The sequence below is a fragment of the Liolophura sinensis genome, chromosome 8 (genome assembly GCF_032854445.1).
Source record: "Liolophura sinensis isolate JHLJ2023 chromosome 8, CUHK_Ljap_v2, whole genome shotgun sequence".
Lineage (NCBI taxonomy): Eukaryota > Metazoa > Mollusca > Polyplacophora > Chitonida > Chitonidae > Liolophura > Liolophura sinensis.
The window spans coordinates 27,345,024-27,369,238 of NC_088302.1; the positions used below are offsets into that span (position 1 = coordinate 27,345,024).

General features: G+C 37.6%; 1 protein-coding gene across 1 annotated transcript in view; it reads left to right on the forward strand.

Annotated features, from left to right (window-relative positions):
- Positions 1 to 24,215, forward strand: part of LOC135472407 (G kinase-anchoring protein 1-like) — a 30,998-nt gene that overhangs the window by 3,004 nt on the left and 3,779 nt on the right. Inside the window, exons 2-9 of the mRNA XM_064751896.1 lie at positions 412 to 528; positions 4,416 to 4,493; positions 9,116 to 9,269; positions 12,040 to 12,182; positions 13,187 to 13,288; positions 17,542 to 17,605; positions 19,833 to 19,903; positions 20,683 to 20,760. Coding sequence (XP_064607966.1) covers positions 412 to 528; positions 4,416 to 4,493; positions 9,116 to 9,269; positions 12,040 to 12,182; positions 13,187 to 13,288; positions 17,542 to 17,605; positions 19,833 to 19,903; positions 20,683 to 20,760 — 807 coding nt within the window. The remainder of the gene's footprint in view (positions 1 to 411; positions 529 to 4,415; positions 4,494 to 9,115; positions 9,270 to 12,039; positions 12,183 to 13,186; positions 13,289 to 17,541; positions 17,606 to 19,832; positions 19,904 to 20,682; positions 20,761 to 24,215) is intronic.

Here is a 24,215-nt window from a genome sequence, read left to right on the forward strand (position 1 = left end):
CGAGTCACACCTAAGACTTAAAAAGAGGAAGTTTGTAACTTCCTCGCTTGGCGTTCAGCATGAAGGGGATAGTGCAACGACTGGTTGACCCGTATCAGTATAATGGCTCGGGCGGGGCGGCTTACTTGCCTTCGGTAAGTTGTCTCAGTGAAGCAGCACTAAATAAAAGAGCAGTGGAAATCCGTCCTGCAACAAGGAGGCACATTACACTTACATGCACCCTAAGGATTCCTTCGTCGTCATATGACTGAAAAATTGTTGAGTACGACATTAAACCCCAAGCACTCACTCACTCACATTTAACAAAAAAGCTTTTTCTCGTATGTAATCTTACCAGTGATCAATACCCTTAGTAAGTGTGCAATACATGGTGAACAATAATATACAGTTGTCTTATTCTCTTGTTTTTAGCTGAAACATTTGGCATTTGGTCAACCGGTATCCAAACAGAAGCAAGGTGCAGGGTCGAAAAAAAACAAAGAAGACAGCAAGGATCAATGGGAAGAATGGAAGAAACTGGATACTGAGGTGACTAAAACTTTAAGGCATTTGTGTCTGCCAATCCATGTAATTTGTTTCACAAACCAAGCTGCAGTCTTTTACATGAATTTCAGAAGCTGTATACCACAATATTAAGACTACAGCGATACTGAGTTACAGGTAGCCACTGTGAGTTCTGTGACTTGGGTTATGTGAATGGATATATGTTCTGATAGATGTGTGTTCAATTTTTATCCAAATTGTTATCAGATGCTTCTGTTGTATAAGATTGGGGAAATTTTCTTTGTGAAATAATAAATGAAGTACTCTCAAAATAAATCTGTACAATAACCCATTGTAAAGCTTCACAGAAATGTTTTTAGAACATTGTGAAGTCATATGTGTTTCTGTCATTCAAGGTTTAAAAAAAAAAAATATATATATATTATATATATATATATATATATATAGCATTTTTGTGATGTAGTTGACTGTCAGATAAATGAATCAAGATGTGACAATGTTTCTTTAGCCACCTAAGGTCTATTCGTCAGTTGGTTGTCATTTAGCCGACTACTGTATGTAGGCTAGGAAAAAATTGGCTAGGCCATTTCGCAAAAGAAAAACCTGTCTGAAGGTTAGTAGGCTTACTATAGCCCTCAGTGTGACTGCTCTGCACCAGCCTGATTAGTTGAATCAGTGCGAATAATTGCTAAATGATATCTATATGTATGATTATAAATATATAAAATTGGTATATGTAAATAACAGAAAAAGGTGATAAATTCTCATTTTGTTCGTTTTGGACACATTTTCTTCTTTCAGAGGCATTTAGGAATTGGATGGTATAGATTGACAGAGGCATTACTTATGGATAACAATTCCTGGATTTATTGTGTTGTTGGTGACGTTTCGATGTAGGTTCTTACATCGTTATCAAACCATATGAACATACAGAGATACAAGACAACATATATACAGTAAAAGAGTGAGGTGGTGTCAACAACAGGCAACAATGTAACATAGATAGTAACTTTTCAGGGTAAAGGCTTCAGGGTTTAAGGCGGTCACTGTCTAATCTGATGAGGTCATTGTAGGCGCTCGGTGGGTGGTACCCGCCTGTCTCGGTTAAGCTGTGGATTGTGTCGTCGGATCATGATGGCTTCCAGCAGTTTTCTTCTTTTATAGTCTGACTGGTTGTTTTGTAGGGTATGAACTGTGCTCCATTGGAGATAGTGTTCTGGATGGCTCTGATGTGGTCACTGAGGGCTGATTTTCATCTAATTTTTCTACCGAGGCCTTGTGCTCTGCAATTCTGATATTGAGTGGTCTACCGGTTGGACACATGGTCTACCGGTTGGACGCATTTTGTCAACCAAGGGCAATAACTCTCACAACAACAAGCGAAACAACAACAACGCATGCGTTTCGGTTTTGAGCTTTAAAAAATTGTTGTGTGCTTTAAAAAATTGTTGTGTGCTGTAAGAAGGTGATTTACTCCTATTCTTTTGGAATCAATAAATAAACTTTAAAAATGGGACATGTAACAGTTTTAAAGTGAACTTTGCTGTCTCTTTGCCACCTCCGAGCTGTCTGGGGATTTTGGGTTAACTTCAAAATCTAAGACAAAAAGCTACAGCCGATAGCCAAGACTTTGTGAAAGAGGTTAGGCACAATTGCTAGTCGGCTAACTGAGTTAGACATGTAAGCTTAGCCTTTAGACTTTTTGGGAAACTGGCCCCAGAACACTAGGAAGTTATGTATCCAAAGACATCTATGGCCGGCCCAATTATAGAGCTAGGTGTTCAAATTTTGGTGAAGTATACAGTTGCTGTGCTCTACTTACAGCTGTGCATGTATGTAATTTAGTAATGCTTGGGTTTTTATCTCGTACATATAGGGCCTCCTTATCATCGCTATGATATGGCTGAAATATTGCTGGTGTGGTGTTAAACCATGGTCATTCGTTGATTCAAGTTAACAATTTTTGGCTCACCTGTGTGAAGTAAGGAGACGTATTGTGAGAGGGGGGAAAAGAGTCAGTGTTGGTGTCCAGTTAAACCTTGTTTTTTATTAGCTTTTTGTATAATGGGCTGTTATACATGGATTGAATGTCAAGCTTTTATTTAGCTCCCCAGACTAGGGTATGGTGTGTACATGTGTCTGTAAATACTCGAATGGATGGTTAAAGAATACATGAACATGTTCTAGGACGGTTGAAGAAAATTATGCTTGAATTTTTTTTTCTGCAATTTCATTTTTGAGGTATTTTATTACATCTGTTAGTTGCCCCTCAGTTATGCATATTTTCCGTCAGTTGTCAGATTTTTTTTTTGAAATTATGTCATCGTTGATCTTGCTTGAGCATGGCAAACACCCTCCGAAGTGCCCTGAGCCCATTGTACTGTGGTCACTAAGGTGATGAACTGATTAGTCGGCAACATTTTGTTTCCGCTGAGATTTTCTTAGTTCAAGCAACCAACACATGCATTCATAGATACATATATTTCCCTACCTCCAGAGAAGATTCTTTGTGTCAACATTAGTTTTTCCAAAAAGAGTGGGATGGTTTCTGGCATTGGCTTCTTAATATTTCCACATGATATTGTGATATTTCGACAAGAATTGAAAAAGAAAATAAAACGATCCAACCTTCCCTGAAGTACCGGATCAGAATGCTCTGAGCCGTCACTATCAAACTCCTCCATTAAATAGTAGATTCTTGGTTCAAACTAATACGGTGGTATTCTAAATGACATGTCTTCCATGGTTTATAAATTTAAATTTGGTCTCCGTTCACATGGTTTGATATATCGGCTGGCTGCTAGCCTTGTATGCATTTATACACAGAGGCAAGGTGAAATGTGCTCAGACTTGCATGACTTTGCCTGGCCTGCTTAGCGGCCCGAAACCCCACCCTATCCCCACCCTGCAGAGTTATTTTTTTAACAGGAATCAATGTTGACATCACCACTGCAAGGTAATTAATTTCTGGACCGACTCCTGGGACTTTAAGAGAACTAAACTTTAAAGCTCTTTTAACTCCCAAAAGGGAAGGTTGAAATTTTTTTTTTGTATCATGACATCTTTTTGTAAGCATGGATTCACTGTGTGTGCTAAATTCTGCTACAGTTTTGTATATGGAAAGCCCTGCAGTTTAAAACATGCCATGTGCATAAAGGCAGTGGGTAGTCATGCTTAATCTTCCAGAGTTTCTCCCAAATTCCAATTAATCACAAAATAACGATGCTAAAACGAAAATGTACTAAAATTATGACTAATGTACTAAATTATGATTAAATTGAGAAAAACACGAACTGTTGGTGATAGGAGAATTGACGAGCATAGCATAGTTCAGTGAAGCGTGAGCTTGTTTATTACATTCTTGAACTGTCAGTGTAATCCCCTGACCACCCATGATTGCTCTATCTAGGCGCTCAGTCAGTATCAATGCAAAGAATCCTGGAATGCACTTTCCGAGTCCTAGGGCAAAACTTTAAGTCATTTACCGAAAGTATGACATTATACACTAAGCATACATACATGCATTTCTTAGAGGTTTTCATATAAATTTAGTAAGGCAGCCAAGTCGTGTGACATATGGCAACACCTTTTTTTGATATGTACTACTTCAGACCATAGCAAGCATCGCATAAAGTTTCAGCAGATTTGGTATGGTGGTTTTCTCTGTAGCTGGTGTACAAAATTATGTTTAATAATCCTGAAAATTTCAAATGAGTATTGCACATAGTGCAGAGAGGTTATTCAAGCACACAGCGGTTAGAGAAAACTCGAGGACCTGATAGTAGAGTAAACCTTCACCATGGACCCAGAATTCCTGGTCAGAAATGTTAAATACTTATGGCATGTTTTTGCGAATATGTGCAAAAACCTTTGGTGAAATGTGCTTTAAAACTGCCTTTTGTTTTTTCTAGTTTACAGCTGATGCGTTTGAGAAGGATCTACAGCAGGCGCTATTATCCAGTAAGCTGGAATATGAACAACAGTCACAGGTATTGTATATTCTCTGCAATACAATGTTTTGTTTGGTCTGTGCATAAGTGAATGGTTACCCACACAACCAAGCTCAAGGATGACGAAAATGTAGGCTGTAGTCACATATACTTAATTTTACTCCTACAACAATACCTAAAGAGCGTTGGTTTATGCATACCATGTTTCTGCTTTTTTTGTTGTGTCTGTGGAACGTTTTATTATTATATACACTTTTAGCAGACATGGAAAATAACTGAAGAATTACCCTGTGTAAACGTAACACCTCCACCGTGTCCACGTAAAAAGTTTAGAAAGAGCTGTCGAAGCAGTGTGTGTATGTGTGGATAGTGTTTAAAAAAGGTAAGGAGATGTTAGCAGGATGTCTTAAAGATGAACCAATGGATGAGATCTAGATGGACATGTTTAGTACCTTATGTAGCCACACTTTACAGTACCAATCTTCAATAAAAACCTCTATAGTCAAATCAGACAAATTTACCATAGATAACAATTTTTAAACAAAACACAGTTTAATATGACACCAAAGGGAAAAGAGAGCCAAAGGAGCAGTTAGGTAGTAGAAAAACCCGCACCTGATTGGTCAGAACTGATAAGATTACGGCACTTTCATTTGTCTCTCAGTGTGCGCAATAGTGCTTACTTTTAACTGTGGTGATCGTGATATCTCTTGGGCTACATGTAAATGTACCTCACTAAGACAAAAAGGTATGCAATTTAAACTTCCTGTGGGACACTTTATCAATGTATGTACAGATTTGGTTTAGTGTTGTCTTCTCTTTTAAGGCAAATCCAGCACTAGTGAAGCTCACAACGTTTATGTACATGTAAGGTGGCCAACTTTGAGGTTTCGAAGATTGTATGGGCCTTCCGACACAGAATTTCCATGGGAACTCCCTTTATAAAGGAGAATGTTTTCCACAGGTTGATTTATCAATTATCTGCTATTAGCTACTATAACGAAAATTCATCAATCAATCATGCACACGCTGATGTTATCCACTAACAAATCAGTGACACTATGGTTCGAGTGACATAGAATTAAGGAGAGATTTTAGTTTAAGGATAGAGGATAAGGAGTGATTTACGGAAATTAGGAAAGACACATCAAGAAATCACACTGCTGTCACAACATATGCTGTTATTTTTAACTTACTAATATTGATAAGTTGAAATAACAACAGTGTGATCTCTTGCGTCTGATTAATTGCCGTGAGCACTTGTGAATAACATAGTAGACATCTATCGTCATTAAGTTCACGGTAACCAGTGCAGACAAGGTAAACATCTTGAAAAAAAAACGTTAAGGAGTATAGTAATTTTTCAAAGTTACGGCACATTGGTCAGAAATGTCTTACCTACGACTGTTATCCAGCTAGACATCTGAAAAAAAGGCAAAGCTATTTACAGATTTTGTCCAGGGCTCCTGGCTAAAGTATGGTGTGTAAATGTACATCCTCAGGTGTATGTTTTTTAGTTCCGGTATAATGGGCACTCATACATGGATTAAAAGTTAAGCTTTTTTTGTTTTTTTTGAGATCCAACGTACAGCCATAGACTGTTATGTTTTTTTTTACTTTTGTTTGTGGTCTCATTTTTGAATGTGTCATTGATTGTGTGTACATCTGCATAGGGCCTACTGATAGAAAGTTGAACATTTTTTACTGGTTTTAGTTTTATTGGCTTTGTGAATGTATTAATCTTTTTGATTGATAGGTTTTCAATATATAAATAAATTATATAAATTTACCTGTTAGGTAAAGTTCATTTTTTTTTTCCTATTGTAAACTTCTGTGATCTTCATGCCGGGCTACATTTTCTTGTACACAAGGTATCTGTGACTATTTTTAGCTCATGTTCTACCCTTAGCCTTTGCTTTGGCATCCAGTAAGAGGGCAAACAATGTCAAATAAAAATGTTAGGGATGGTATCTTAAAAGGTGTTACCAGTATTGAAATCAGGTTTGCACACATGTATAACACAAGGGGGATATTCCATTAAATTACTGAATTCTTGACTTAGTGTATTGTGTATTAGAATCAAAGTTAGACACAATGTTAGAGGTGGTATCTCAAAAAGTACAGCTTGTATTGGCTCAAAGTTTTACATGCATATAAAGGATAATGAAAGAAGGGGGCGATTCCATCGCTGGTGCTCTGTGTGCATATTAATTACCAAAATTACCAAATTCAAGATTTCAGTTCTTTATGCATCGAGGTAAAGTTTTGCATTCATATTTCTCCTACAGGCAAGCTGTATCTAATTTTTGTTTAGATTTATATACTTTGCCAGGTTTGTCTATTTCTTGTAATCAAGAAAACTTTCATGTTGGAATACAATTTGTGTGCACAGGCCTACCTACATATAGAAGAACAAGAAGGGTATTGATCTTCATCTGGTAATTGTACCAGATTTGTCATCATTTTGCTGTTTTGTGGACTGACTTTGTTCTCTGTAAACACTGATTTTCTGTATTCATTTATGTGATTGGTGTTTTACTCCGTACGCACGAACATTACACTTATCGACGATGGCCAGCATTGTGGTAGGAGGAAAGTGAGCAAATCCCCTGGGAAATCCACGCCATCCACAGGTTGCGGAGAGACCTGCCTACGTATGGCCACGAGAGCAACTAGCAACAGCTGGACTTGAACTCGCAGTGACTGCGTTGGTTACTGGGTTCAGATTTCTGTAAGCCTTTCAAGTAGGACTACGGTTTTATATGCCTATCTAGAGAAGCTTATTGTCTCTTTATCTGCTTCACCAGATTTATGGATCTTCAAAGGTTATCTTATCTTCTGTTTTCCTTTTCTCTGGTATACACATTATCTGTAGAAAGCTTTCCACATCTATATTACTATACTAGGAGCCTATGACACTGGCTGATGCTTGTGCCTTCCTATACTGTGACAGAATGTTTAAAACATCCACATAGACAGTGACTGTTGTCAGCTGAGTATTTGCTCAAACAGTCATAGAATTGGAATGGAAACTCATGGTACATGGATAACCAACTTAGGTAGCCAACTGTGGGTAACGATTTGCCCAACAAAGACCACCCCAGCTTTTTTTACTGCAATAACTATATATGCTCAGCCATTCTTGGGGTTGCAGTTGTCACCCATAGCTCACAGATTACCAGACGCAGTTGGCATACAAACACAGCTGCCCACAATGGCATGTGTTACCAGTGCTGCAACAGTTTACAACTGTATAACATACAGTCATATTTGTGACAGTGTAACAATTTTGGGTTTTAATGATTTAAGATCTCAGCACTATTGAATTAGGTAATAATGTCATTCAACTTCATTTTGGTTAGAGGTCAGTACTTGAATGTATCATGTACCTAGCTCACTTGAACATTATGCTGTTACTTTGGCTTGCTCTCTGGGTGTATAAGGGAAGGCCAGCAGCAACCTGCGGATGGTCGTGGGTTTCCCCTGCTCAGTTTCCTTCCACCATAATGCCGGCCGTCGTTGTATAAGTGAAATATTATTGAGTACGGCGTAAAACACCAATCAAATCAAATCAAATACAAGTTACTCTGAAGAAGAGCCGGATCATAGCAAATTTATGATTTCTCTTATTGTGATTGGCCATTCATCTATGTGTAATATGTGCTTAATGTACATGAATACATTAAGCACATATTGTAATTAGTAGAATTGTGAAACTTACAGGTTTCACACTTGGGTGTAATTCAATATGTACGACCATCCTTAAAACATTCATTTTTGGTAGGTAACACAATCCTGTCCGAAAACAATGGGATCGATAAGTAGGGAATTCTTTTTATTTTGGCTAGTGTGAAAAAGGTAATGTTTCAAATAGTCAAAATTGAGAGAAAATTATTATGAAATCATGAGACTAGACTGATTTGGCCCTTTTTGAGAAGTCAGTATAGTTACCCCAAATGAACATATTTTTAAATGTGGCCTGATCCTCTAAATATACTTTACTATTTACGGTATTATGGTATTTACAGCATTTTCCACTGTGGCTGAGGGAGAGCGCATGCCAGCATGGTACAATTACACAGGGGCTTATCACCCACGCTGTGTTTCCTCTCCGGCCATACATGGGAAAGTCTGTCAGCAGGTGGTCATGGGTTTCCCTCGGGGTCTGCCCTGTTTCCTCCCGTCAAAAAGTGGCCGCTGTTGTATAGGTGAAATGCTGTTGAGTACAGCGTAAAGCACCAATCAAATAAATAAATACTGTGGTATATGCATGTTTTGTTTGAATATGCATGATGTACGATACATATATGATTATGAAATCAGGGTTAGGGGTCATTAAAACATGTAATATCGTTGAATAAGGATACTAACATTCAGACATGAAATGCTGATTAAATTGTTTAAAATACGGATGATCCTACAGTTGGTTTTGAAAATGCTTATCCTGCTCAGCAAGAAAAGTGGTAAAATGAAGCTTCAGACATTGTAGTATTACTGAAGAATTTTTTCCATGTCCTGTCTGAGACAACAGTGGAAGTGGATAAATAGACCAAACCTATATGATTATTTTCCAACATTCATTTTTCATGCATTTCTACTTTTACCATGGGTTTAAATTTAAATTTTTCTCTCATATGATCATCATCTTCATTACTTCCTAGGGCAAGAAAAAACAGCCTATGAACGGAACTGTGAAAGCCAATGGTGATGAAAAAGAGGAAAAGAAGAAGAAAAACAAAAGCAAGCCAGTCCCGATGACCCTCGAACAGTTTAATCAGTTAGAAACCGCTCAAATCAAATCTCTCAACAGTGATGGTAAAGATGCCTGCCTTCTTTGTCTTGAATTTGATTTATCTAGAATTGTAAAATCTTTCTCCAGGTACATTTTCTAATTTATGATAACACATTGGTAACATAAGCTTGTACCATACAGTTACAGTACAACCATGATCGCATTCCTCTCTTAGTCATGGTCCTTGTAGGCCTACATGAATAATTGTACAAGTTTCAAACTTCGATCACATTTTTCCAATTTCATATAATCAGCTAAAAAAATTTTTACAGAGGATATAGAGCACTAAAACTCATTCATTGTTCATTCCCAAAACATAATGGAATTACCAGATAGCCTACATGTAGATATGCCAAACATAATTATACAGACAGCACCAGTAGGCCTATACATGTACAGCACTAAAACTCATTCATTGTTTATTCCCAAAATGTAATGGAATTACCAGATAGCCTAGATGTAGATATGCCAAACATAGTACAGCACCAGTAGGCCTATACATGTACAGCACTAAAACTCATTCATTGTTCATTCCCAAAATTAAATGGAATTACCAGATACCCTACATGTAGATATGCAAACATAATTATAGACAGCACCAGTAGGCCTATACATGCACAGCACTAAAACTCATTCATTGTTCATTCCCAAAACTAAATGGAATTACCAGATAGCCTACATGTAGATATGCCAAACATAATTATACAGACAGCACCAGTAGGCCTATACATGTACAGCACTAAAACTCATTCATTGTTCGTTCCCAAAATGTAATGGAATTACCAGATAGCCTACATGTAGATATCCCAAACATAAATATACAGGCAGCACCAGTAGGCCTATACATGTACAGCACTAAAACTCATTCATTGTTCGTTCCCAAAACGTAATGGAATTACCAGATAGCCTACATGTAGATATGCCAAACATAATTATAGACAGCACCAGTAGGCCTATACATGTACAGCACTAAAACTCATTCATTGTTCGTTCCCAAAACGTAATGGAATTACCAGATAGCCTACATGTAGATATGCCAAACATAATTATAGACAGCACCAGTAGGCCTATACATGTACAGCACTAAAACTCATTCATTGTTCGTTTCCAAAACGTAATGGAATTACCAGATAGCCTACATGTAGATATGCCAAACATAATTATACAGGCAGCACCAGTAGGCCTATACATGTACAGCACTAAAACTCATTCATTGTTCGTTTCCAAAACGTAATGGAATTACCAGATAGCCTACATGTAGATATGCCAAACATAATTATACAGACAGCACCAGTAGGCCTATACATGTACAGCACTAAAACTCATTCATTGTTCGTTTCCAAAACGTAATGGAATTACCAGATAGCCTACATGTAGATATGCCAAACATAATTATACAGACAGCACCAGTAGGCCTATACATGTACAGCACTAAAAACTCATTCATTGTTCATTCCCAAAACGTAATGGAATTACCAGATAGCCTACATGTAGATATGCCAAACATAATTATACAGGCAGCACCAGTAGGCCTATACATGTACAGCACTAAAACTCATTCATTGTTCATTCCCAAAACGTAATGGAATTACCAGATAGCCTACATGTAGATATGCCAAACATAATTATACAGGCAGCACCAGTAGGCCTATACATGTACAGCACTAAAACTCATTCATTGTTTATTCCAAAACGTAATGGAATTACCAGATAGCCTACATGTAGATATGCCAAACATAATTATACAGACAGCACCAGTAGGCCTATACATGTACATTTATATGGTTTATTGATGGTTTAATTCAGAGGTCTGAACAAAATGTTATGTATCCATTTCATCCAGTGCAAGTAAAAGTTCTAAATCCTGAATGAAATGTGCATTGAATGTGTAAGTTGTGTGTGTTTGTATGAGTAATTATTTATGTATTTTATTTGATTTGTGTTCAATGGCCAATATCTTGGCCTTCATTTTATGTACCTCCCTTGATCATGTGGCAATGAGGAGTCATTAGATGTGTGTACATACAGGCCTACTGTGTCTTCTTACAATCGACAACGTCTTGCACTAAGGGCTGATTAGCTACAGTATTTGTAACTTACAATCACAAATTTCAGTTTGGTTGACTCTGTTGTAAATGTTAGAAATGTTGGAAAGACTTATTATAATTAGCACTTTTGGACTCAATTTGCCATTTATATGTCTCTAAAGGATGTTACGAGCATTTTTTTTTTCACACGCTGTTTTTAGCTGCGAATCATTATGACCACTTATGATGTAGATTACTTTTGAAAATGAATTTAAGAAAAGTTATTGACAGAAACATTGTCCATTTACTAAGGCTACCTTTATGTATGAGTCAAATTTGGCCTACTATGGTAATTGTAACTTGAAAAATTTACAACTGCTTTACAATTCCTTTGTGAAAGCAGCATAACTTATTTTTACTATCAATTGTAAACTCAGTTCTATAGTCTCTAATCGATGGTAACACCAATCAAATAAATAAATAAATAAATAAATTTTACTTTTCATGTTGGTGGTTGTCATATTTGTTTTCATATGGGCAGGCAATTTGCTTTGACACCAACCTGTCATCCCATCAAATACCTGAGATTGGAACAACCGTCCTCAAAACTATGACATTACTCTCTGACAACAGCGTTTGATCGTGTGGAAAAGTTCCACACAAATTCTGGCAGATAGATTAGAAATCTGAATCTCACACAAAAATTGTTAAATCCACCAATGGCATTGTGTGTGTCACACTCACTTCTTTATTTGTTTCTTTTCAGAGGAAGATGAGAGTCCTGCCCCTCCACCACCACCACAAACGAGGGTGCCTGACAATCAGGCTGATCCCAGGTTCTTTGATAGAGTTCAGGCAGATGTGGATAGAATTCTTACACAGGAAAAAATGCAGGCTGAGTATAAAAAGGTGTAAAACATTTCCATGGGTACTACATCCAAGTCTTTTACTGTTTTTTTTTTTTTTTTTTTTCTTTTTAATGCTACATTAAAAAGCAATTCTTCAACCATTTCACATGTTTGCAAGGTGTTGTTTATTCAAGCAATGTAGTTCTGTCTCCACGGTCCAGTTGTAAATGTGCATAAGTTTCTTTTCTCGTGCGCAAAAAAGGTTGAAGAATTAGGGTGCATGTAAATGTATGTATATTCACCCACTTGATACATGCTTTTACGCAATATACTGTGTTGATTCTTGTACCCAGGAAAAACAGCTTGTAGCACATTGTGAAAACTATTTTACCTTTATTCACTGGGACAGAGTTTCTTGGTGGAGACTATGGGCCTTACTACATTTGTTTACGCCCAAATAGAGTCCCAAGGAAATTTTGTGAGAGCCTGTATATGGGAAGACATATCGTTTTGACTGGATTTATATGAACAATAGTTAGATAGAACAATTTCATTACTATTTATTTTGATGCTATATAACAACACATCTGAACTTAATATCTCTCTGGTACCTTGTAGACACGTATGCATGGTAGAAGGATGATTTATCTTCTAATGTCAGCTCATGCACTGTAACTGGTGATGACAGCGTAAAGTGTAAAGTCATCTGTTAATCGGTTATTCTTAACTATCAAATCATGTGGCTCCTGCTAGATTTCCACAGAGGTTAAATAGAGCTTCCTGTTCACATTTTGCTTACAAGTTTCCATAATGATAACAGTCGTTCTTGTGACATATTATCGAAAGCAGTGTGTATCCCAAGCAAAATGAAATCACCCTAAAACCTAATCTTTATATTCTTCACTTTGTGTTTATTTTATTGAGCAATATGCCATGGAGAGTGTGACAGTTTCCATAACAGTCCTTCTTGTGACATATTATCGAAAGCAGTGTGTATCCCAAGCAAAGTGAAATCACCCTAAAACCTAATCTTTATATTCTTCACTTTGTGTTTATTTTATTCAGCAATATGCCATGGAGAGCGTGATAGTTCGGAAGTATGAGAATGATGTAAGGAAGAAAGACAAAGAAATCACCATGTTGAGAGCCACAGTCAAAAAGTTAGAAGTATGTATAGAAATATTCATATTTCACCAATTGTACACTTATGAGCATATAGTGCTCCAGATAAGGCAAAAATACAAAAAATTGGTCAGCCTTTCTTGAAGTTTGCGTGCATGTCATTTCGTTTTATTAGACATTATTTCATCACTTGCGAGTCGCATATATGGGAGAGCAAGACTGCTATGGTGACACCAACATGCTATCGATGTGAAATATGGTCTTCGTAGACATGTAAAAAAATTAATGGTATTGCTCAGTCTGAACATCTGATTTAGTCAACAAAAAGACACATGGGAAATTAAAGGTGCTTAAAAATTGTTAAGTTTATTTGTTTACCTAGTTCTGTCTCCTGTCCTAACACAGTCATTGTCACACCATTCTTGGTTCCCTGCACATAAATGCGTGAACCAAAATGCTTCAGTTTTAACGCTTGCATCAAAAAAACTGAGGTTAAAGTAACCTGAAAATCTGATTGATTGCATCGATGCCAATCTGTCCACTATAAGAAGCCAAACAGACAGTCAAGAACTTTGTTAAATTATTATAAATAATTATTATATATAATAAATTATTTCATGTAGTATCAAGATGTGATACTGCAGGCTGATTTAGTTTATTGTTTTGCTTATTTATGTGTGGTCTGTTTGTGACTGGTTGGTTTCTCTGAAACCATTTCTTGAATGGTCCGTCCACCTTCCTGTGCTGAAGGAGCATGTTACAAACCCTCTTTTGAGAACTTCTCATGGAAGAAGATGTAGCCGTAAACCATAACCAATCCAGTGCCAGACTCCAGCTGTAAATCGTGTTTAATTCATTTCCACATTTGCAGCTGTTTTAAAGATTAAAATTCAATAGAATGATCTGCACTGCCAGGTATCTGTTTGTGCTAAGCATCCATTGGCTATTCTTGATGACTTAATTGTTCATTCATTCTGGACATGGACGTTTGGCCAAAGATAGCCTGATGCTTTACTCTGCAAGGACTATTCATTAAGCTGTTGTTCAATTATTAAATGCTTAAGATATCTTTTCTCACCAAAAGAGAACATTATCTCAAAAACATCAAATACATCTTTCTGGACGTGGACATATTTACAGCAGTTTGGCTCTTAAAGGTGGAGAAAACATAAATATGACATAAAGTTTAGATGAAAGAGTGAGAAAAGTTATTCCTAAATGTGGCCTTCAATATTTTTTCCGATTTTTCCTTAAGGAGAGAAAGACACTTGAAAATAATTTTTGTATGGTGGGTATTTGGGACCACCTTTTGGTATGTATAGTCTTTCTTTAATAATGTCATAAATGAGGATGTAACCCAGGTTTAATAAATATTTTTGCACTAGAATTTGTTCTTTTCAGCTAACAAATGTATTAAACCTCAATTTGGATCATATTTATATTTTTAATATGTTCATAAATGTTATCATAATTTAGGTTAAATGCACGTTTCGATATAAACAACAAATTTACATTCAAATAAATTTATTAGACAAGCATCACATCCTTATTTAGAACATTATTATGCAACAACAATAAATACCAAAAGTTGGTCCCAAATACCCACCATACAAAAATATTTTCAAATACCCTTTTCTCTTGAAAAAAAATCCCCCAAAATATTAAAGATCGTATTTGCAAATAAATTTTGACGCTCTTTCATCTGATTTTAGCTTCATTTTTGTGTTTTCTTCTCCTTTAAGAATAGGTGAACTTACACTGATCTTGTCCACACAAGAAAAGCCACTTGCCTGCCATACAGTTACATGTGTATCCCTTGAGGAAGCAAACCATGCCTGTACAATCAGTAAATTTGCCATGTTTGCTGTGAAGACTGTTGTTCAGCTACTATGTATTTCAGCTTCTTTGTCAAGGGTACATAACTTACACTGTTTAGTCTTTGTCTAATAACAGGAAAAGCAAATGTTAAACAAGATGTTAGGGGTGGTATCTTAAGAAGAACTGCAGGTATTAAGATCAAGTGCATTGATCAAGTTAAATACCATAAATTACTGAATTCCTCACTTGTGTATTGTGTATTAGAATTAATGTTAAACAAATCATATCTCAAATGGTATCTAGAAAAGTACAGCCTGTAATGACCTGAAGTTTTACATGCATATATAGCACATTGACACAAGAGGGATGTTCCATCATTGATGCTCTGTGTGCATATTAATTACTGTAAATTTACGTATTGAGGTGAAGTTTTTCATTCATATAAGATTTGAAAATCAAGCCCCCTCTGCAGATAAGTTTTGCATTTTTAAAGAATTCCATGATTCTCATTGATTTCTGGACAACTTCTTCTAAATGTTGTCCGTTTTGACTGTGTCTGATTTTGTGTGCAGTTATAATACTTGCAATAGCTGCTGACTAATATTGTCCAATTTTGACGATAATTTATTTAGGCCATCAGGTCCAGTTTTTAGAAAAACTGCTAATCCATGCATAAGTTTTGTACATATACGGTGGAATATAAAATCTGAAATTATCTTCATTGAAAATGCCAAATTCACTATTAATGGACTTAATAACACATAGATGTATTCATTCCAAGAATGTAAAAATAACACGAATACAAGCTGTATTGGTAGCATGTAAGGCATTTATAAGTGAGTTTTTTCACTTGGGCGGAATGCAACCGAACTCACTTGAAGACGTCACAAGTAGACAGCTGATCAGACTCTACAGGTCTTCATGTGCCAAAATGGAGCACAAACTACACGTAGCGACACCTACACGTGTGGATTGTGCCAAGGCATAAACTACACGTAGCGACACCTACACGTGTGGATTGTGCCAAGGCATAAACTACACGTAGCGACACCTACACGTGTGGATTGTGCCAAGGCTTAAACTACATGTAGCGACACCTACACGTGTGGATTGTGCCAAGGCATAAACTACATGTAGCGACACCTACACATGTGGATTGTGCCAAAGCATAAACTACATGTAGCGACACCTACATGTGTGGATTGTGCCAAGGCATAAACTGCATGTAGCGACACCTACATGTGTGGATTGTGCCAAGGCATAAACTACATGTAGCGACATCTACACATGTGGATTGTGCCAAGGCATAAACTACATGTAGTGACACCTACACGTGTGGATTGTGCCAAGGCATAACTCACCTAATTAAGCATAATGTATATATACGGTACCAGAAAATATATTCCTTTACATTTACATTCTCACCTGAGAGTTACTCGAGACCGTTTTGAAAAAACCTGGTGCATTATCGAAAACTCCATCCATCTATCAATCAACTGACAGACGGCTATATCACTGTATGTCTTAGGTAAAGGCGTTTGATGTGTTATAAGGTCTATATAATCTGTCATCCGCAAACGAAAAGACCTTATTGTAACGTGCACTTCATCACAGACATTATTTGTTAAATTGAGGACAAGGCACTGAGAGTCTTTAGGTCTATCTTCCAGCAGAGATCAGGTCAAAACCCCTGCTAGCCAAAACGTGCGCCACTAAAACCGCCTCTAAATAACTGCACATTAATGGCACTGTTCTGATTTGATTTAATCTTTTTGAATCATTTTAACATTATAAGGATATGTTTTAATGCAATATAACTGCGTTTTGGAGCACTTCTGAGTGTTCATGTGGCCTTTGACACAACTAGATATGAACTTGACAGCTGAGCTGATGACACAGAGGGGATTGTTTGAAATAATGGCTTTAAAGACAGAGAAACTTTAATTTAGTTCAGTTCTCTTCTCTGCATACATGTGACCAGGTTTTATTTTATATACTGGTATTTTATTTATTGAGAGAGTTGGGATATACATTCGTCACTCTGTAATCTGGTCATGCTGCTGTTGACCATCTTGGATTTTTTTGCGACATCACACCTTGTTCATATAAACAAGATATCTGGTTGACAGTTGTCAGTCAAATTCATACACATCCTGAAAAGAAAACTTGTGTATATTGCATGTTTGAGACTTGTTTGTTCTAAACCACACAAACTTTCCACCCATGTGTCCAATTGTTTGGGGCCGCACAGCTAGCTGCATGTGTGAATACTGCAGTATGCCATCTCCTGTCAGTGCCAGGTAAATCGATGCGAATGGCATGAATTCTACACGTACCTGAACACACGAAATTGTCCACTCCTGGAGACCTCTGAGCTCTTCATTAGCATCAGTTGTAGAGTAAGACTGTAGAGAATTCTGAGTGTACATTAGGTTTTTCAGGTCTTGTATCATGTGTCTGTTTTTCAAATCTGTTGGCAGGAAGAGTTGAAGCAAGTGAAGCAAAGGAATAAACAGCTCTGTCATATTTTGGGACAAGGAGAAAGTAAGTAGCACACCAGGCAGTCATTTACTGCTAAAGGTTTTCATACAGGTGTCTCGCAGCAACCTGCGGATGGTCGTGGGTTTTCCCCAAGCCCTGCCTGGTTTCCTCCCACCATAATGCTGGCCGCTGTCATATAAGTGAAATATTCTTGAGTAATAGCAAATAAATAAATACAGGTGTCCATGACTGAGAAAGTCTGCTACCCTATGTAACCATGGTAACAAGAAAGACCATGTTTACAACATGCATGGAGGTGTCGTAGAGCATGTGTACCCGTTGCTTTCTCTGCCCTAGTGTTTTTGAGGGAGTGAGCGAGCGAGCATCTGTTCCAGGAATCTTGTCATGACCATATCTTAGTTACGGTATTATTTATCACAAATTTTTCAGACTTTCTCCATGGAGCATCAAGTGTTACTCATATCTAACTTTCCCCTGGATTTCCATGGCATCACAATTCTTTCATATACATGTACGTGGATACCTATGTGTATGTATGTGGGGTTCAATTCCAGCTCAGACTGGACCCCTCTCCAGTTGCATGTGGGGCAAGTGGGAAGGTCTACCAGCAGCCAGTGGATCCTCCTACCATAAGTGAAATATTTTTGAGTACAGCAGTACACCAGTCGAATATTTGTTTATTTATTTGATCGGTGTTTTACGTTGCACTCAAGAATATTCACTTATACAATGGCTGCCAAGATTATGGTGGGAGGATACCAGTCAAATAAATACATACAGTACATACACATGTGTGTATACAAACATTACAACAAGAAAGTAAAATAAGTTAGGTTATTTTTCTAACTCCACCACGGGGTGACTGCTTGTTGCACTTTGGTTCGCTAAATTCAGCGGGCAGAAGACTGATGGGTGGTCAGTTGCGTTACACAAGTCGCAGGACAGATTTTAAACCTGCAAATAGTGCAGTGAAGAGAGAATTATATCTGACAGACCAGTTTACTTTTTAGCACACTTGTGCCTTGTAGCAGATGTCATACCCTGAGTGTCACAACAACATGGAACCCAACAACTGGGAAAGCAATGTTAAACAAAATGTTAGGGGTGGTATCTTAAAAAGTACTGCAGATATTGAGCTCAGGTTTTGCACACATGTATAGCACAATATCAAGAGGGGGATGTTCCAGCATAGATTTGCTGTGTGCATATTAAGTACTGTAAATTTTAAACTTCATAACGAAATGTATTGTGCATCAGAACCTGTGTTAAACAAAATGTGAGGGGTGGTGTATCTTAAAAAGTTGCGCATGTATAGCACGAGGGGGATTTTCCATCAGTGATTTGTTGTATGCAGATTAAGCACTGTTGGTTACAAAATTCCTGACTGTGTATAGAGTCAGTGTTAAACAAAATGTAAGGGGCGATATCTTAAAAAAGTACAGTATTTATTGAGCTCATGTTTTGCACATGTTCCATCGTTGATTCGATGCGTGCATAATAATTAGGGTAAATTACATATTAGCATCACTGTTAAAGTAACTGTTAGAGGTGGTATCTCAAAAAGCACTGCATGGATATAAAACACAATGACATCAGAGGGTTGTTCCATCGCAAATGCTCTGTGTGCTTACTAATTAGTGTAAATTACCAAATTCATAACTTCACTGTTTTATTCATTGAGTTGAAGTTCAGCATTCCTGTTTAACCTATAGGGAAGCTCTTTGGTAGTCGTGATACCATATTTAAGTTAATTAAACTGCTTCAGTACTGCTGCAGCACGAAGACAAAAAACGTAGGTTGAGAATAGAAAATCCTACCGCCATACAGATTGATCATGTCAAAGACGTCACCAAATATGCGTGAGGCTCTGGGCAATAATCAGGACAGGCAGCACTGCCACATAAAAATATTTAACTTTGTCATGTTGGAAATCTTACTGTCTTTCATTCATCTTTATGCCACTTTTGTTCATTGATGCATTTTACCAAGAAGGCGCAGGTGTATGATCATGAGATCAGGACAACTCGGTCTTTGCCTTGTGTTCTTTTTGTGGTTCATGATTTGCATGTCGCTGATTATAGCACCTTCTTTTGGTTACAGCTGACAGCCTTGCTTACTGGGAATCATCCTTCTTTTGACACTCATACGATGTATTGAATGAATGATAATGGCTTGACACCACTTCAGTAGTATTTGAGTCATACGATTGCGACAATATATTTAAAACTTGCTGATGTGAAATCACATTTAGTCATATTTTTTTTTCCAGTGAAAGACAAAGCAGAAGTTCTGCTGCAGATAGATGAGTTGTTACAGGTAAAGGACGAGCTCACTGAACAGGTATGCACTTCAATAATTAGGAACAACTCTGTGTGCTCTTGGCATTGTATTTCTCAGGTCTCAATTGTATTGGCAGGTTGCCTTGTATACCCCATTATAATGATCTGGTAATGTCCATCAATTATGTGATCATCTGATATTTTTGCAATCGTCATTTAACTTAGTTGAACCACATGTAAATTTGTTTAATGAGGTGGTCCACTCCACTCCTTTTTCACAAGGTGGCAACATGTATTCACAAGGCGGCAACATGTATTCACAAAGTGGCAGCATGTAGTCACAAGGTGGCAACATGTATTCACAAGGTGGCAACATGTATTCACAAGATGCAACATGCATTCACAAGATGCAACATGCATTCACAAGGTGGCAACAAAAGGGTAATTAATCTCAAAATTGACAATAAAAGATAAACACACAAGATTGTGAATAACTTTTCAACCTAAAAACATTTACCTTGTTCTCATTTTTTAATGGTATCTAATTGGGCTGGCGTAGGATTTCAGGTTTCAGAGCTGTTTGAAAGAGGTAAGACGTATCTTCAGGTTATACAAAAGACCGCAGCATGGAAAGTAAAACCAGGCCAGTGACCACAGTGTGACATTTAACAAGTGGTCACATATAAGCATTTAGTGACCTTTGGCCTTTTGTCGACTTACCTCTCTTAGTTTTGAAAACATTATCCTTTTTCCTAGTCTTGAAAATATTGTCTTTAGCAGACAACCCCCCCCCCCATCCCACCTCCTTCTCTCTTTCACTTTTTCTTTTTCTGTTTCCAGGTGACATTATTGACTGCAGATTTGGAAAAGGAAAGATCTAAAGTACATGGATTGAAGTCAGAATTGGACAGAATGAAGGTATGATCATTAAAGTGGAGTAAATGAAATGTAAAAAAAAAGTGAATCAGTTATTCATCAGTGTAAGGTAATGGAATGCACAGGTGCTCAAAGTTTGTAGACCTGCAATAATCACCCAATCAGATTACACTGAAATTTTGAATCACATCAGTGACATTCATAGTCCATGAATCACATCAGCGACATTCACAGTCCATGAATCATATCAACTCTGTTCACAGTCTATGAATCACATCAGCGACATTCACAGTCCATGAATCATATCAACACTGTTCACAGTCTATGAATCACATCACCACTGTTCACAGTCTTTGAATCACATCACCATGGTTCACAGTCTATGAATCACATCACCATGGTTCACAGTCCATGAATCACATCACCATGGTTCACAGTCCATGAATCACATCACCATGGTTCACAGTCCATGAATCACATCAGCACTGTTCACAGTCTATGAATCACATCAGTACTGTTCACAGCCCATGAATCACATCAGCGACATTCACAGTCTATGAATCACATCAGTACTGTTCACAGCCCATGAATCACATCACCATTGTTCACAGTCCATGAATCACATCAACACTGTTCATGCTCCTTGAAGCACTGAATCACAATTCACAGTCCATGAATCACAGGAAAGCTGCCCTGTACATGTGACTACATGCACCACATTCTGTCATTCGAGGCCTTTAGCAATCTCAGTGAAGTTGCACTGGGTGAGACAATCACTTAGCTGTATTTTAGTTGGAATCCTGCTTTATTAGATTTTGCCCAATCATTTCCTTAAGACTACTAATATCCAGTCGGAGTCTTTTATCAGCCACAAATGTGTATAGTGTTGCCAGATAAACGGCATTATTCACACCTTCAGCCAGAGTAGAGTTTCAGTGCAAGGGTGCTTAGTACGATGCAGCAAATGTTTTTTAGACGTCCAGGATAAAGGTGAGAAATGGCCAGTTTTGTCTCTCAGGAAAATGATGATTCCACCATGTGTTCCACCATCTGAAAGAGTGGCTAAGGATGCATCACTTGACACAACCAACTCCAGAGATTGTTGATTATCTAGACCATGGAACTTCCGTGTCATTATTGGTCACATTGGCAGGAGCATTGTCTGAAGATGAAGCATTATGAAATATCGGACCTTTGGATAACCGACAGATAACTGGAGGTGTCATTATTGGTCACATTGGTAGGTTCATTGTCTGATGATGAAGCATTATGAAATATCGAACCTTTGGATAACCAACAGATAACTGGGGATGTCATTGTTGATCACATTGACAGGAGCATTGTCTGATGATGAAGCATTATGAAATATCGGACCTTTGGATAACAGACAGATAACTGGAGGTGTCGTTATTGGTCACATTGGCAGGAGCATTGTCTGATGAGGAAGCATTATGAAATTTCGGACCTTAGGATAACCAACAGATAACTGGGGGTGTCGTTATTGGTCACATTGGCAGGAGCATTGTCTGATGATGAAGCATTATGAAATATCGGACCTTTGGATAACCAACAGATAACTGGGGGTGTCATTATTGGTCACATTGGTAGGAGCATTTTCTGATGAGGAAGCATTATGAAATACCGGACCTTTGGATAACCAACAGATAACTGGGGGTGTCATTATTGGTCACATTGGCAGGAGCAATGTCTGATGAGGAAGCATTATGAAATATCGGACGTTTGGATAACCGACAGATAACTGGGGGTGTCATTATTGGTCACATTGGTAGGAGCATTGTCTGATGAGGAAGCATTATGAAATATATGACATTTGGATAACCAACAGATAACTGGAGGTGTCATTATAGGGTCACATTGGTAGGTGCATTGTCTGATGAGGAAGCATTATGAAATATCGGACCTTTGGATAACAGACAGATAACTGGAGGTGTCATTATTGGTCACATTGGTAGGAGCATTGTCTGATGAGGAAGCATTATGAAATATCGGACCTTTGGATAACCGACAGATAACTGGGGGTGTCATTATTGGTCACATTGGTAGGTTCATTGTCTGATGAGGAAGCATTATGAAATATCGGACCTTTGGATAACCAACAGATAACTGGGGCTGTCATTATTGGTCACATTGACAGGAGCATTGTCTGATGAGGAAGCATTATGAAATATCGGACCTTTGGATAACTGACAGATAACTGGGGGTGTCATTATTGGTCACATTGGTAGGAGCATTGTCTGATGAGGAAGCATTATGAAATACCGGACCTTTGGATAACCGACAATTCTGGATTTGTACACAAAAACTTTCATGCCTAACAAACACTACAGTCCCATCATTCCTGTTAGCCGTTGCCGGACCCTTCCATTCGTGGCTGTCTGGTCGTTTATCATACGCTCATTCCTCTCCGGCCATAAGTGGGAAGGTCTGTCAGCAACCTGCGGATGGTCGTGGGTTTCCCCTGGGCTGTGCCCTGTATAAGCGAAATATTCTTGAGTACAGTGTAAAACACCAATCAAATAAATACATAAATAAATATATAATATAATGGGCTCAAATCTGTTTTCGAAGACCTCTGGAAATATGTTTTGAGCATTCTACTTCAGTGAAAGCTGTTCTGGCTGAATGTAAGGCAGATATGTCATTGTCATACCTTCCAAAAAGGGTCTCTGTTCAGTTAACACACTGGGCAGGTTTGGGTTACGTCCAAATGCGAACTGTATGGACTAAACTCACAAATGCTTTGAAGTGCTTATTGTGCCTCTAATTTAGGGCAGTCTCCCTATCATATTTTTGATTTGACCGTCCATAACATGTCAGTCAAAGTTTGATTGTGTCATTTTAAACAGCCATTACTCCAAGAATAGTACACAGGGGTTGTTTTCACTTCACTGCGGACATTTCCAGCAAGGTTCCAAACTTTATCATTTTTAAATTCTCCTTCGTTGTCAATTCCCTTACCCTTTGTAAAGGGTACTGGAGGTATACTTGAGGTACACCAGAGGTGTACCATTGGGTTGTAGCTTTTCTGAACCGAGGTGTGTCTAAGGTATGCTTGAGGTGTGTTGAAGGTGTATCTGAGGTACTGCCAATTATGCAAATTCGAACCTCAAGTACACCTATAGTAGACCTTATTGCAGGCGTTCCCCCTGTAAATTTTATTAAAAAAAGATGATGCCTGAGGTGTAGCTGAGATACTTGCTTATATACAAGGTGGATGTACACTGTTTTCTCTTTTATTTTGCTAGAAAACTGGCTCAAACTAGCATTTTATTTTAAACATTTTTTTTTGGCACAAAAACATCTGTAATTTTGTACTCACAATTTTGTCTGAAGTAAAGTGTCTAAATCTGACTTGCTTTAAATCTTTAAAAAAGTGGCTGAGGTGTACCTAAAGTACCTGACCACTAAATTATAATCAAAAACTCTTGAAGAGTCTAAGGTGTATCTGAGGTATATCATTTACCTTTTTTAATTTT